Source organism: Epinephelus fuscoguttatus, linkage group LG19 (genome assembly GCF_011397635.1).
Source record: "Epinephelus fuscoguttatus linkage group LG19, E.fuscoguttatus.final_Chr_v1".
Classification (NCBI taxonomy): domain Eukaryota; kingdom Metazoa; phylum Chordata; class Actinopteri; order Perciformes; family Serranidae; genus Epinephelus; species Epinephelus fuscoguttatus.
In genome coordinates, this window is record NC_064770.1 from 39,940,686 (window position 1) to 39,956,602 (window position 15,917).

Genomic DNA, 15,917 nt, shown 5'->3' on the forward strand with positions numbered 1-15,917 from the left:
AAATTTTCTCAACAGCAACAAAAAATTAAATAAAAATTGGAATCAGTGATTTTTAGAAAGAGAGCCATCAGCAAAGAGTTTGTGAGAGAAGGCAGACAGACACACCCATGGGGGGAAACACCACAAGGATCTGTACCTATTTTGTATATGTATAATAAATTGAGATGTTTTTAATTATTTTGAATGCTGAAATAAAGCATGTTAAGTGGTCTAACGTTGAATCCTGCCTAATTCCCTGACTGACTCTCTGACTGGCCCTGAATTAAAGCAGCTTTGTACCAACTCACCAGTTGTGCAGTGACTGATTGCAAAATTAAAGGAAGCTCTCAGAGACGCTCTGTGTCTTGTGCAGTCGATACCTCTGATGCCAGCTGAGCCAGAGAGTGTGAGTGTGTGGGAAGATGCAGCTGAGACTAATCCCAGAGAAAACAGAAAGAGGACCACAGCAGATCTTTAACTTCCTGGATTAAAAGCTCAGACTGGATTGGAAAACATTTTAACTTTTGCTTTTAATCTGAATATCATTTAAACATCGTTTCCCAGAGTGATCAGTCGAAAAAAATGTCAGCATCCTCTCATGTTGACGACACTCTCTGAAAACAAAGCCTGAACTCTCTCAGTCAGAAAAGAAGGAATAGCTGCGGCCTACCTCTCAGTCTGCGGAGACTCGTCATTCTCAGGCGATCCCAAAGAGCTGCTGAAGTTTTATCATTAAATCCAATTTGAAAAGAAGATAATGAACATCCGTGATCCATCAATAAAACACACATGTAGCTCTGATAATCCAGCACTGATGAAGATGATGATGATGATGATACTTGTCCCAAATAATCCAGTGTCTCCAGGCCGTCTTTGCAGACTGTGTCTTTGCAGACTGTGTGCACACAGCTCCAGCAGCAGGACTGAGGGCTGCGCGGTGGACCTGCTCAGGCTTCAGCCTGTTGGCATCAGCTTCACAAAGACACTGATTGTCCACCTTGAGGGAGGCAGCTGCCCAGGAGTGGCGGATAGGTTTGCAGTCCCAGCGGGAATTTGGATTATTTCTGTAAGAATTTGGGTCTTTATTTGAGGCCTGTGCAGAGGAATGCTGACCTCTCCGGTTTCACATACAGAGAAGGCTCTGTTTGCTGAGAGGAAGCCCCTCTCTGCAGGCGAGAGGGACTCAGCAGCACACTGAGGGTAAATATCAGAGAGATGGGGATGAGGTGAGGCCAGGTGAAAGCACGGAGATGGACACAAAGAGGGACTGGGGGGTTTAAAGCACTTTAAAGGCTCAGTTTGCACAAATTACAAAAAGAAAATATATTTTATCACTTATCATGAAAAAAAGTTTTGGTTTTATTGTGCAGAAGTCTGTCACTGAAATGTGCCATCATGCCAACATTAGAGGAGAATGAAACTCACAAAGCATTAATGAAACAGCAATCTGATTTTCAGCAGAAAAACTAGAATCACCACCCTGTGGTTGTCTGACTCTGCCCACCAGTCCAGTGTCTGTGACAGTTTCAAGATTAGAGTCACCAATTCAGTATCTGACCAAATGTCTCCCCTTCTGTTCCTGAGATATGACGTTAAAACATGATGATGTCACAGTCAAGCTGACCTTTGACCTTTTCACCTTCATTATTTTATCCTGTTAGACATTTGTGTCAAGTTTGGTCAGAATTAGTGAATGAATTCTTGAGTTATGGCCAAAAACATGTTTTGTGAGGTCACAGTGACCTTTGACCACAAAATTCAGATCAGTTTATTCTTCAGTTCAAGTGGACGTTTGTGCCAAATTTGAAGAAACTCTAAAAGCATTCTTGAGGCAACAACTTTACTAACTTATAGTACAATGAAACATTTCACCTTTGTTTCTGTTTCTCATTATTAAAGTCATGATAAAGTATGTGTGCGTCAGGGCCGACCTGAATGCTTCCATGGTAATCAGTGTCAGAATCAATATTCAAATCCTCCATTTATCCTCCAACCATCAGTCAGAGACGCCTCAGGTGACCGAGACTGCTTCAAATCCTGCTTCTGCCAGTCAGTGTGCTGTGTATTTCTGAAACTTTAAGTAACAGCTTAGACGTCTTGTTTTTTTTTCTTGCTATTATGGCTAATGCTCAGCCTTCATGCTGGTGAAGTGGCTACTGTCTAGTTATTTCAGGCACATCGGCAGATGTCCTCGTCTCTGAGTTACTCCCTCAAATCTTCAATTAATCACAAATATTTCTCTCTGAAGCTTCGATGCCCCAAAACTGTTCATCAGCACAGCCTTAGTGTGGGTACGCTTCCATGCTCACAGCAATGCTCTGACACCATGATGGCCCACAGTGTTGTTTGAAAGGGGGCGTGCCAAAGTGATGATTGGGCCCAGGTGTGGGACTGGAGAGATGTTTCTCAAGTTTCCTCCTTATCAAGTTTTTCTTTAAAGATACACTCCAAATCAAGTTACACTCGCAGCTGCGGAGGGCACTCCTGATTAAGGGATTTAGTGTATGAAAGAGAAGCCAAACCATGGGACGCCCTCACCACTCTACTGGAAGAAGGAAGCAGATGTAACCATGGATACCGACATGCACTTTGTGAAAGCAAAATAGAGCAACAGGCTATAAAAAACAACCCATTTAAATATTAATTAAAATGAGTTATATTAAAAATAAACTTGGATAAGTCAGATAAAAGAATTTTAGATTTTTTTAAAAAAAAATCATGAGAATGGGATGAGGAATTTTTTAGACAGTTTTAAATAGTTTATTTGAGCATATGGACGTGGAGGTTTTGACACCAAACATTCTGAGTTTGTTTGAGACTGTAAAGTCAGGGTGAGGAAAAACAAACATGAGTGTTTGATCTAAAATATTTTACAAAGTAGAAAGACGGAACTGTTTCATTTGTACGTTGTTTCCTCCATTGTGATGTTGCACTTCCTGCTGGGCTCATCAGAAGCCTGCACTGATGCACACTCGCTATCTAAGGGCTGAGCAGTCCACTCGCACTCAGTGATAATTGGTTTGGGACGGCCCTTAATATGGCGAAGCTCTGCGTGACCGCGCAAATGGAGGGGAAATGAATAGGGCGAGGGGACAGGGGCCGGTTTGGGATTGGGCCATACTGTCCACGTGTTTAATGTCTACAACTGAGCCGTCAATGGAGCGCTGACGCTCAGCAGACCACGGAGAGTAAGCTACTGAGAGACGGCCTTCGGATCAGTGTCAGAGCAGCGAGGCTGAAGGTTGACAAAATAACTAACTTCAATATCTCCTTTAAGGTGTCATTTCTAGGGGTTGCTTCACATTGTGGAACTATGCTTTGTACTAAATATGAAAAAATATGTAAATATTTTCTAGATTTTGTATTTTTTTACGTTTAAAATAGATTTGTCCAAGCTAGCTAACCTAGCTAGCTTGACCCCCTGGGCTCGGACTTACCTTTCCTGTGCTCCTTCCTTGTTGGTCAGTGGTGGAAATTCGGACGCGCAATCGCAACGAACGACGTTTGTGAACGCAAGGTTTGAAATTTGACTCCCGCACACACACTCAGCACACACTCCTGTGTGACATACCTCAGGCGGGGTTCGAACCCGCAGGTTGGCAGTCCTCTACGTTGGCAGTCAGCGTCCTTCGCCACTGGACCGTCTCCGTTGATGATCAACACAATGAACCAGAGAGAGATGAAGATCAGACTGAAGCTGCACAAACTTCATCTTCATCAACCTGCAGAGAAACCAAGTGTACAGACTGAAACATGTCCTGGTGTTCTTTAACACTGTTATACAGGTTCTTTAGGTGGTTCTAGTGTTCCTTTAGGATGACTCAGTGTCACTGAGGAGGTTACAGAGGTCCTTTGGGAGGTTGTAGAGGTTCTATAAGATGGTCTAGTGGTCACTGAGGAGGGTCAACTGGTCTTTAAACACAGTCCCCCAATGCCAAATGGATCCCTTACAGACTTGTTGACTCAAGCCCTAAGCCCTTACAGACATAGGACCAATTCCATTTCTTCCCTTTAGCCCTTGTCTTGGCCCTTCCCCTTGGTTTTGCGCGTTCCATTGAAGGACTGTAAGGGCTTAGGGCTTGAGTCAGCGAGTCTGTAAGGGATCCATTTGGGATTGGGGGAATGAAACAGATTCACACTGACAGAGTGACAAACTTCAATTCTTGTGTGTGTGAGACTCAGTTTGTCTCTGGAAATCCTGGCAGCTCAGCTGGTAGAGATGTAGTTTTACTGTGTCAAGGTTGTGAGTTCAAATCCCACTTTGCTGTTTGTATTTTCCTTCTGTCAACCATCAGGGGACGTTTCATCGAGATATATCTTACTGTGAAAGGTCTGTTTCATGAAGACACTCAGAGCTGATCAGAGTTCAGACTGATCTTATGTCTGTTTGAATCCATTTTCAATTAAAGTGAAGTTACTGAGCATAAAGCAGAGGAGCGTCCTGTGTCTGGACATGGTGCAGCTGGTAGAGAAACTGCTCCATAGTCAGAGGGTTGTGAGTTCAAATCCTTCCTGAACAGTTTGTCTCTGTGGGAGTTGCTGCCCTCCTGATGCAGTCAGGTCCTCTTCCTCTTTCATGTCAGGTGTCTGAGACACTGAAGGAGGTCAAAAGTCAAACATGGCTCCACTGAGCAACGGCAGTGATCCAGCATGCACACACTACCATCACCCTGAAACTGACTCAATCATTTTAAATGTCTTCAGTAACTTCTAGAGTCAGTATCCTTTTGGAATGATGCACTTGCAGCTCCGAACCTCGAACAAACCAATCATAACATCTGAGCATTGCCATTGCCAAAACTGTTGCTGCTAAAGTAAAGAAGAGCAAATGTACCTGATTCAGCCAACAGATGGAGACACAGTCCATGACATTAAAGGCTGGGGGACTGAAATCTTAGATGTCAGCTGGGTATAAAACCTTACCCTCACCATCCGGATTTGTACTGCAACAGCAGCAGCAAACATAGGACACAACATGTAGGTGTAAGTGTACGAAGGGAGGATTATTCCTGATTGCTTCAATGGTTTATGCAATGAGTTGTGCTGGTACAGTGACAGGTGTCATACTGCTGGCATCAGTGGATTCTTAGGATTCATTTGAGGAGTCGTTTGCACAGATAGCTTAAAATGAAAGATACCCAGGGTGCTGTGATGCTGGCGTGCACCATGTTCAGACAGAGATCGCTTTTTCCTACATGCTCAGTCACTTCTTTGGTGTTTGTGTTCAGTTACACATGGTTACGCTAGCTCAAAACAGTCTGCAACCTGACGATGTCTTCATGTGTTAAAATGTCCTGTGAAGCAATTGAATAGGAAAGGCAATGGGCAGGGCGGCCCCTCCCCCAGAACCGGGGGCGCTCGAGCTCTAGAGGTTGATACAGTCAATCGTGTTAAAGCCAGCTCAAAATATTTACCTCAATTGAAAATGGATTCAAACATGAAACAGTCTGATCTCTCCAAGAGCACAAGTGAGATTTGAACCCACACCCTTACCCTTACAGTAAAAGTAGATCTCTACCAGTTGAGCTGTAAGAACTTTTTAGAATAATGAGTCTCACACACACAAGACTTAAAGTTTCTCACTCTGTCAGTGTCAGTTTGTTCCATTGTGTTTAAAGACCAGTTGACGCTCCTCAGTGACCACTAGACCATCTTACAGAACCTCTACAACCTCCCAAAGGACCTCTGTAACCTCCTCAGTGACACTGAGTCATCCTAAAGGAACACTAGAACCACCTAAAGAACCTCTACAACAGTGTTAAAGAACACCAGGACATGTTTCAGTCTGTAAACTTTGTTTCTCTGCAGGTTGATGAAGATGACGGTTGTGCAGTTTCAGTCTGATCTTCATCTCTCTCTGGTTCATTGTGTTGATCATCAACAGAGACGGTCCAGTGGCGAAGGACGCCGCCCACCAACGTAGAAAACTGCCCACCTGCAGGTTCGAACCCCGTCTGAGGTATGTCATACAGGAGTGCGTGCTGAAAATTTCAAACCTTGCGTTCACAAACATCATTCATTGCAATTGCATGTCAATTTCAATTTCCGAATTTCCATCACTGACCAACAAGGAAGGACCACAGGAAAGGTAAATCTTGCGTCCCCTCGCATTACTTTTGCATACCCTCATAATACTTTTCTGTTCCCTCGCAATAAATTTTGCATTCCCTCACAATACTTTTGCGTTTCCTTGCAATACTTTTGCGTTCCTTCGCGGACGCAAAACTCAGTCCAAAAAAAATCTCCCGACTTGACCTTTAAGGGACTCCGTATAATTCAGACTACAGACTCTTGGTGCTGTTTGCAAGTTTTACACTGTGTGCACAATTATTAGGCAAGTGAGTATTTTGACCATATCATATTTTTGTGCATATTCTCCAACTCCAAGCTGTATAAACTTGAATGCTTATTGGATTTAAGCATATCAGGTGATGTGTATTTGTCTAACGAGGGAGGGTGTGACCTAAGGAGATCAACAGCCTATATCAAGGTGTGCATAATTATTAGGCAGCTTCTCTTCCACAGGCAAAATGGGCCAAAAAAGAGATTTAACTGACTCTGAAAGGTCAAAAATTGTAAAAAGTCTTTCAGAGGGATGCAGTACTCTTGAAATTGCCAAGATATTGGGGCGTGATCACAGAACCATCAAACGTTTTGTTGCAAATAGTCAACAGTGTCGCAAGAAACGTGTTGAGAAAAAAAGACGCAAATTAACTGCAAAAGATTTGAGAAGAATCAAACATAAAGCTACCAGGAACCCATTATCCTCCAGCGCTGTGATATTCCAGAACTGCAACCTGCCTGGAGTGCCCAGAAGTACAAGGTGTTCAGTGCTCAGAGACATGGCCAAGGTAAGGAAGGCTGAAACCCGACCACCACTGAACAAGACACATAAGTTGAAACGTCAAGACTGGGCCAAGAAATACCTGAAAACAGATTTTTCAAAGGTTATATGGACTGATGAGATGAGAGTGACTCTTGACGGACCAGATGGATGGGCCCGTGGCTGGATCAGTAATGGGCACAGAGCTCCACTTCGACTCAGACGCCAGCAAGGTGGAGGTGGGGTACTGGTATGGGCTGGTATTATTAAAGATGAGCTAGTTGGACCTTTTCGGGTTCAAGATGGACTCAAAATGAACTCCCAAACCTACTGCCAGTTTTTAGAAGACACTTTCTTCAAGCAGTGGTACAGGAAAAAGTCTGCATCTTTCAAGAGGACCATGATTTTTATGCAGGACAATGCTCCATCGCATGCGTCAAGTACTACACTGTGTGGCTCGCCAGTAAAGGCCTTAAAGATGAAAAAATAATGACATGGCCCCCTTCCTCACCTGACCTAAACCCTATTGAGAACTTGTGGGCCCTTCTTAAACGGGAGATTTACAGGGAAGGAAAACAGTACACCTCTCTGAACAGTGTCTGGGAGGCTGTGGTTGTTGCTGCACAAAAAGTTGATCGTCAACAGATCAAGAAACTGACAGACTCCATGAATGGAAGGCTTATGACCATTATTGAAAAGAAGGGTGGCTATATTGGTCACTGAATTTTTTTTTTGAAATGTCAGAAATGTATGTTTGTAGATTTTGAGTTGTTTGTTTATTATTCTCACTTTAATAGATGAAAATAAACAAGTGAGATGTGAAAATTTTCATTTTTCATTTAGTTGCATAATAATTCTGCACACTAATAGTTGTCCAATAATTGTGCACACATGGATTTTCTCCTAAGAAAGCCAAAACCTCACTTTTACTTTCTTAAATATTCAAGTTTGAGGTTTATTAACACTTTGGATTGACCAAGAGCACTGTAGTTGTTCAATGATAAAATTAATCCTCATAAATACAACTTGCCTAATAATTGTGCACACAGTGTAAAACTTCTGGTCTTATTATTGATGTTTATTGACACAAAATTATTTTTAAAAAAGACAGAGGGTCAAAATGACTCAGTTTGTATTTTCCTGTCACTGTATCAGGAGGCTCAAGAAGACGTGATGTGTCATAGAGTGGAGCAGAGACAAGCTCATTTCTCTTTAACGTGAGAGGACGTGAATATGAGGCACAGCACATCAGGTTCATCTCTGCCTTTGACGTAAAACCTTTTCATGCTCTTCTTCATGGGATGCGTCTGTACTGAATCACTTCCACTTCCTGCTTCAGACACGTACAGTTCAGTGTTCTCAACATGCACAGCCCTTTAATTCCGATTATTCTCCTGCTCTTCTGGATCGAAGGTAAATCAGCGTATTCGTTTTTTGCTTCATCACTGTAAATTTGATCATATGGCTTTATCTTAATTTAACACGTCTTGCTCCTCTCTGCAGGAATATCACCAAATGAAAGTCACAATGTTCGTCAGACTCCGGCTGATCTGCTGTGGGAGACAAAGTCAGAAGTCAAACTGACCTGCAAACACAGCGTCGACAACTACGACACTGTTTTGTGGTATCGGCGCTCAGGAGGAGACTCTACTTTAAAGCTGCTCGCTTACACAAGTTACACAAGAGTTCAAGTTGTTGAGGAGGGCTTTGAGGGCAGCTTTAACGTCAGTGGAGACGGTGAGAAGGAGGCTTTCCTCCATCTGCTCAAACTGAGGCATCCTGAAGACAGTGGGCACTATTTCTGTGCAGCGTACAGTCGCACAGCGATACAAAGCGCCAGACTCCCCAACAAAAACCCTCCAGCACACCTGCAGCAAACCACATGAACAGGCACCCTGAAGAGCCGGCTGCTCAGTGGGAGGAGCTGAGGAGGTGACGGCACAAACACAGCAGCATTCTGACGTCATACTCAAACAGTTCGGCAGAGATTTCAGCTGGTTCATATCTCACCTTGATGTTTTGTCTTTTATGAGAATATTTACTCATGGGTGGTGGAATCTGGGGACTTCAAGACATCGCCTCTCATTTATCAGTCAAACCTACCAACCAGCTCAGGAGTCAGCTCACGTAGGGTTTTCATGTCATTCTATGAAAGGCGCTATATCAAATCATTTATTTATTATTATTACATAAAATAGATTATGATCCTCATGCAACATGCTAATTAAATCAGTAAAGGATGGAAAATAATTCCACCAAAGTTTAGACTCAGCCAGTAGATGGAGGTAGAGCTCATGGTTCACATGGTGTTTTCACTGCCACAATAAACAACTGAAGGATTAAACACAAGTGCTGTCTGGAGAAGATTATATCAGGTAGGAGTGGGTGGGATAAAGAGGTGTGACCAGTGAAGATGTCACTTCCTGTGTGCAGCTGCTGCACAAAGAGTCACACTCTTTTCTTTTCCTGCTCACCTCTTTTCTTAGCTGCCTCAGAAATAGCAGCAGTGATGATGTACAGAGCTCCCGTCAGTCAGACCGAGCTGCACAGCTGCTCTCAGACTCACAGAGATGGAGGCTGAGATACAAGACAGCCAGGTGGGGGAAGGAGAAACAGGAGAAGTCAGGTTTTTGTGTAATGCTTTTTCACTGTGAGGACAGGGGGGCACGGTGATACAAACCAGCACAGCCGCTGTACAAAAACCTCCTCCTGCATTTAACACACTCCCTGTGACCCAGTAGCTGAAGCTACTCTGGACATGGAGCTAAACTCACTGTTCTGGGTAAGTCGGTGCTCTCACAACTGCACTTCATCATGACGATGAAGGATCAGATTTGTCTGAAGACTTTGAGAGATGATCCAAACCAAGACGACCAGTTGAGCTACGTGTTTCAGTTGAATATTGTATTTTGGGATATTTGAAATGTCTTCAGATTCTCAAAGCAAATTTCCAAAACATGCAAAGACTCCTGAGAGGATCTGGTGATCTGGTCACCTTCAAAACAAATGATGATATCAGAGCGGAGCACAGAGACATGTTTGTGTCACAGGCTGAGAGCTCTGTGATGATTCACCGAGGCTCGTTTTGGAGCTGGAACTAAACTGACCGTGTTGGGTAAGAAAATCTGCAGCAACACATCAAACTGAGTGTTTCACCGTCAGTTTATCAGACAGACTGTGCGGCTTTAAGGTGATTTTATTTGGCGTCATTAGATGTAATATTCACCCTTTAAATTGTGGAAGAAGTGGTGGCATGTGCTGGTCTTGTTTCGGTCCTGAACTGCTCTAAAGCAAACTGCTGCAGCGACAAAAGAACGAGCTGTTGTCCAAATGATTGCTCTCAGTGTGACTGATTGTGAGGCTAACTTTGGGACAGAAAGCAAAGTTACTTATATCTGAGGCAGTAAGGTTAAAAACAATACGTCAGGTGTTCTATGTAATATTTTTAAAAATATAATCCAAAGCTGAGTTTGATATCTGGACGTGTTGAGGTTTTATTCTCTTAAACTGTCGTAAAATTTTTATTTATTTTTTTTACAGATTGAATTTGGCTCTGCCAGAAAATTATGAGCATCAGACACTTAATTTCCTTAATTCTGTTGATTTTAAACACCACTTTGATCCCTTTCTGCATCAATTTATGGTGTAAACATCTTCAATTTTGTCAAAATAAAAGAGAAATACAAGTGTTCTAAATATTAAGGTGAGGCGTGTCCCTTGAAATCTACACCTCTGCATATGTAACTGTTGGTATACAAAAAAAAAAGAAGAAGCTGAGCAGAGTGTGTCAGCTGATCATATGAACACTGTTTTAGATAATGAGGACAGGTAAAGGGGACACCTTTGAAAATTAGTTGCAACCAATGAATGTCTCGTTCAACCATGAGAAAACCAGCTGAGTCTGTCATACGATGTGTAATGACAAGAAGGAAAAAGAGATCCAAGGACAAATCTAAAAAGGCTACTGTACGCTGCATTACCTCTTCCACTCCACCCCCATTTTGTAGCAAAAACGCCTAAAATGACATACCCAAATTAAAATGACTGTAGCTTCTGAACCGCTCTGACTACATGCATGCATGAGGTCTTGCCAGAAAGAAAACTCCCTAAAGTTTCTTGTGAAAGTGTCAGAAACACTCTAGGTGATACAGAGACAGAGTAATGGGCCTCTGAAATCAGTAACAAGTTGAAGATTTTGCCTAAAATAAAATAAAAAATGTGTTTGAGGATGAATAACTGTCTGTGGCTTCATCTGAGCAGGTAAATGACACTGTGGGGCTGTAGGCACACTATCAATGAACACTTGTTTCAAATTTGAAGAAGACTGCTCAAAGTATGACCATTCTACAGTGTTTTTACCATGAAAAGATCCAGGCGGAGCTCCACATGACAAGTGGGTCACTCTGCTTCAAAACAGTACTATCAGTGATCAAACAACACTCAGCCAGCTTCAAACATTGTACCTTATTGAAATCAGGTGTGATTATGATAGCTGATGTTGTTTATGACACAGAAACACCATAAAATATCACCAAATAAAGCCATATGAAACGTGAAAGTTATGATCCCACTTTCTAGACGGTATATCTCAGCCAAAAATAGTGGTAGGAGTGAGACTCTTACCTTTTATAAACCAGCTACGTCCCTGCTAACAGCTCCACATAAGATCGCGAGTAATCCTTTAACTTTTCCCGTCGAAAAACAGCATGACATGACTTGTCACCACTCATCGTGATGTTGGACTCTGTGTGTTTAGGCTGCTCTGGTGCCAAATACATAATAAATAAAAGAAAAACGATGTTATTTTTGAAAAGTCGAGAGCTTCCTGAATCCGGCAATACCAAACATCACATGGTTTGATGACGTAGTGCGCCTGGGAGAAGGCGGGAAATATTAGTTTGAGAAGCATTTCAATAAACATCTCTCAAAGTTGTAAAGCATGTTTCTTTCTGATAGTATATATTTCTGAAGTATAAAACTCTGTCTAGATCAGTAAATAGCACAAATCCAAAGTTCATTTTACATAAAAAATTATCAATATGTTGTTTAAATCTGAGGTCAGAATAGAGCCATAAGCCCAAGTGTTTAATTTGATCAATTCAATGCAGAAAGATACCATCATTAGACGTAATAGCTAAAGAATTAGATTTTATTTATTTTATTTGTTTCACATAAATACAAAACAAAAGGGAATAAAAATATAAAGAAAAGTGTAAAAATTGTCAATAATTTTCAAATACTAGAATTCAAAAGAATTTTTCCATATACATATATAGTTAACTTTTAAATATAAAGTAATTGTATTATATTATACTAACAGCATGAACAACATTTCCTAAGAGTGATCAGTTTTGTTAAAAATCAAAGGTCTCTTTTTGTACAAAGACACAGAAGAATCCAGTAAATGAACATTTTCATTCCATAAAACATCTCCGCCATATCTGATATAAAACTGACCGCAGGATGTTTTATACAAACGAAGATTCGGAGCTTGTTCAGTTGTGTATTTATGGACTTAGAATAATATCTACAACTACAGGGTAAATCTGTAATCTTATATTTCACTTTAACAACAAATGAATATTGATGAATATCGAACAATATTAATGTCAAAAATAGCCACTAACTGCAGTTTAAAAAAGGAAGGTGCCCCAGGCTCTGTTTTGTACCAAAGGCCGTTCTGTAAGATTTAGTTTTATTCATTAGTCATTTTTTAGATTAGAGACAGTTTTGTTTGATGTAAACATCAGATTGTAGGGAAGTTTGTGTTTGTCAGAACTATAGTTTAGAGACGTATATCACTGTATCATCTGCATATAGACGAACCGAGCAGTTAGAACAAATTAGAAAAATTGAGTTTAGCTGTGTCCCCCTGCATCCAGTCTTTATGCTAAGCTAAGCTAACTAGCTGCTGGCTCTTGCCACATAATTATTTTGCAGACATGAGAGCAGTATCATCTGACTCCTGTCAAGAAAGGCAATTAGTGTATATCCCAAAATGTGGATCTAATGATTTGTCTCTTTTGTCACCACAGATTCAAAGCGCACCGTCACCCCACCGACAGTCAGAGTCCTTCCACCTTCACAAAATGAGTGTCAAAACAACAAAGACAAGAAAAACAAGAAGACATTGGTGTGTGTGGCCTCTGGTTTCTACCCGGACCATGTGAGTGTGTTCTGGCAGGTCGACGGGGTGAATGTCACAGATGGCGTGGCGACTGATGGCACTGCCCTGTGGGAAGGGGAACATTACAGCATCAGCAGCAGGCTGAGGGTCCCGCTCAGTGACTGGTTCACACCAGGCAGGAGGTTCAGCTGCAGCGTCGGCTTCTTCAACGGGAGCCAGACTGTGTCCATGTCACACTGGGTCGAAGGTGTTAAAGGTTTGTTTATTTGTGTCTCAGAGGAACATCGACATGTTTTTGATGATGTCAAAGTCGTGACTGCACCGAAATAAAAACTTTGTTTTCTGTCAGGACCAGGAGCTGCAGCTATCAGAGGTAAATATGGATATGAACCCACAACCTCAAAGCTTTGACACAACTCAGACACGTCACTAAAATTATGCTTTTTTTTTTGCAGAGAAATATTTGAGGGTCGTGCATGCTGCCATGCTGTCCTACGTTGTTCTGATTGTCAAGAGCATCGTCTTTGGAGTCTTTGTGGTGTTTCTGGTGTGGAAGCTTCAGGTTCGTCCAACATGAGTCATTGATGTGTCGCTGTACCACATATATGTGTATACATATAATATAGTTTAAATGAAGGTGCTCATGGTCAGACAGCGCATTAAAGGAACAGTGTGTCAGCTTTAGGGGGATTTAGTGACGTCTAGCATCAGTTGAAACTTCTCCTGGTTAGAATTCCTTCAGTGTTCATTGTTCAGCTGAATTATCCACAGAGGTCTCTTCCTCTCCAACAAATGGACCAGCTGATTTTAGCTGGTTTAAAAAAACACTGAATGAAGCAGCAGGTAGATATCAGTGTTTTTCATGTTGTTCACACCAAATGTGATGCAAGTTTTTGTGTCACCTTACCCCCACAAGTTTGAACGCTAGAATATTTTGTGTTGACTCGCATCATATGCATGTGAAATCGCTACATCGATGAATGAACTTCAGCCACTACGTCCTCCCAGGAGGATCTCAACTCTGATTGGCCATCGCATCGCAGACTTGTCGCTGAGGTTCAAAATGTTCAACTCTTGCAAATTAGCCCATGACGTTAAATCATGCTACTCACCTAATTCACGCCACTTAATTCGTGTTTTTTGTGTCATTCATGTTGCATTAGTCGTGTCCATCATGCCACCCAGTGGGTTGGTAACATGTTATATTACTTCAGTACTGTTCAAACGTATATTACCGTCACCGCTAACACTGCTTGTACACACTTTGTCGCTTTTTATACCATGTTACCGACTTTCTCGTCTTAATCTGTGACTTCTTTCTCCTAAAAAAGTTTAATTTCGTAATATTTGAACTTTATTCTCGAAATCTAAGATTTTTTTTTTTCTGTAACATGGCCCTAATCTTTGTTCGTGCTTCAGTGAAGCAGGTGTTGGTGTTATTAATAATATTATTTTTTAATAAATCACTTATGGTGTGTCTCTCTCTCTCTGTCTGCTGCACAGGGCTCATCTGGAAAACACAAGGACTGAGAGCTGAGCAGCACACACCAGATTCTTTGACTATATATAAATGCTTTGCTTCCAGTGCTCATTCATCTCGTCAGTCTGCACAAGTTACAGGGTTCCCACGGTTATGAAATTCCTGGATAAGTTATTAAATTAGAAAAGTGTTTTCTAGGCCTGGAAATGGTTTGGAAAAGTTTGGAATAAATATTGTTTTGACTGTAGTTTAAGTATGTACATAAAAAATTCCCAAATCCTGTTCAACATTAAGTGATATATGCTCCTTTTATTACCAATTTATAATCTAGTGCTGATACACAGACCAGACCAGCAGCACATCATCGCCAAGGTCACTCCCCCTTTTTGGGAAAGAAATTTTATGGAAAAGTTCTAAAATTAATAAAATTATTAATAAAATTAATAAAATGTGTGGGAACCCTGTTAGCATTGATTTGATCTCCATTGCTAACTGATATTTTACATCCTGTCTGTTGGTGTCGGTGTTTGTGAAGTGCTTCAGGCTGAATATAAATCTCAATAAAAGTTTGTCAGAGAAAACCGACTGTATGGCATCGTTATTCCTCATTAGAGTCCGTCTAAAGTAAAACCAATGCTGCCACACACACACTGATGTCAGATCACACAGTCTTTATTCACTGTCGGCAGTTAACGTGCTCGTCGTGTCAGTTTCCATAAAGACAGGAACACGCCGCCCACATATCTCAGTCTGCTGGTATTTTGAGCAGCTTGCTTATCAGTAGTTTTTTCTGAGAATTCAACCTTTTGTCTCTGACGTGTGTTTTTCATCTACAACACAAAGTCCTGGTTCAACAAACTGGGTCATCTGGTTTTCAACATGAGACCCAGCAGGCCGCCGGTGTTCTAGCTAGAACAATGATACTGGTGTCATACGAAACTAGAAGAACAAGAACACTGAAGGCCTCTACAAGACGGAACAGAGCCACCTCTACAGTATATTCCGAGGAGGCTGAGGTCCTTTAACATCTGCCGGACAATGCTAAGGATGTCTCATGAGCCTCTGGGGTCCTGTTTGCTGTTGGGTGCTGGAGCAGCAGGTTGAAGGCAACCTAGGGATTGCTGCCATATCTTATGACACATAATTGATCATGTGAATGTGCATCATATACTTCATATACTTCCATCAGAATGTTCTGAGCCCCTGTACACTCTAAACCTGTAAAATTTGAACAGGTATATAACTACAAAAAAATGTTTATTACAGATTTATGACGAGAAAAATCGACACTGCGACGCTGAGCTGCATCTCAAATTAATCCTCAGGTTCCCGGTTTTCAGATGATGTAAACCACGTCTATGTGGCATCTGCTGTCGACCTGCTGTCTCCCCATGAAGATCCCTTGTTTCCTGATTAACTTTCTGATTTCAGTCACTTTCAGAGCAGAAGTAAACGTTGACATGTGAGTCGACCACGGCTCATAACAACAGGAAGTCAGAGTTCTCGTC

General features: G+C 41.6%; 1 protein-coding gene across 1 annotated transcript; it reads left to right on the forward strand.

The window, feature by feature from the left end:
• Nucleotides 1–6,969: 6,969 nt before the first annotated feature.
• On the forward strand, nt 6,970–14,988 carry LOC125880189 (M1-specific T cell receptor beta chain-like). The gene is made up of 8 exons (XM_049562501.1): nt 6,970–7,046; nt 8,142–8,215; nt 8,306–8,539; nt 9,873–9,917; nt 12,838–13,185; nt 13,279–13,302; nt 13,385–13,491; nt 14,433–14,988. Exons 1-8 carry the CDS (start codon nt 6,970–6,972, stop codon nt 14,457–14,459), a joined length of 936 nt encoding a protein of 311 aa, XP_049418458.1. The 3' UTR covers nt 14,460–14,988.
• The last annotated feature ends 929 nt before the right edge of the window (nt 14,989–15,917 follow it).

What these genes read in the sequence shown, in the direction of transcription:
- LOC125880189 (XM_049562501.1), top strand. Translation starts at nt 6,970, where the DNA reads ATGGATGGGCCCGTGGCTGGATCAGTAATGGGCACAGAGCTCCACTTC. An exon ending in GCCAGCAAGGTGGAGGTGGG is followed by an intron (nt 7,047 to 8,141) that starts GTACTGGTATGG and finishes TTCCTGCTTCAG; the next exon opens with ACACGTACAGTTCAGTGTTC. An exon ending in AACTAAACTGACCGTGTTGG is followed by an intron (nt 9,918 to 12,837) that starts GTAAGAAAATCT and finishes TTGTCACCACAG; the next exon opens with ATTCAAAGCGCACCGTCACC.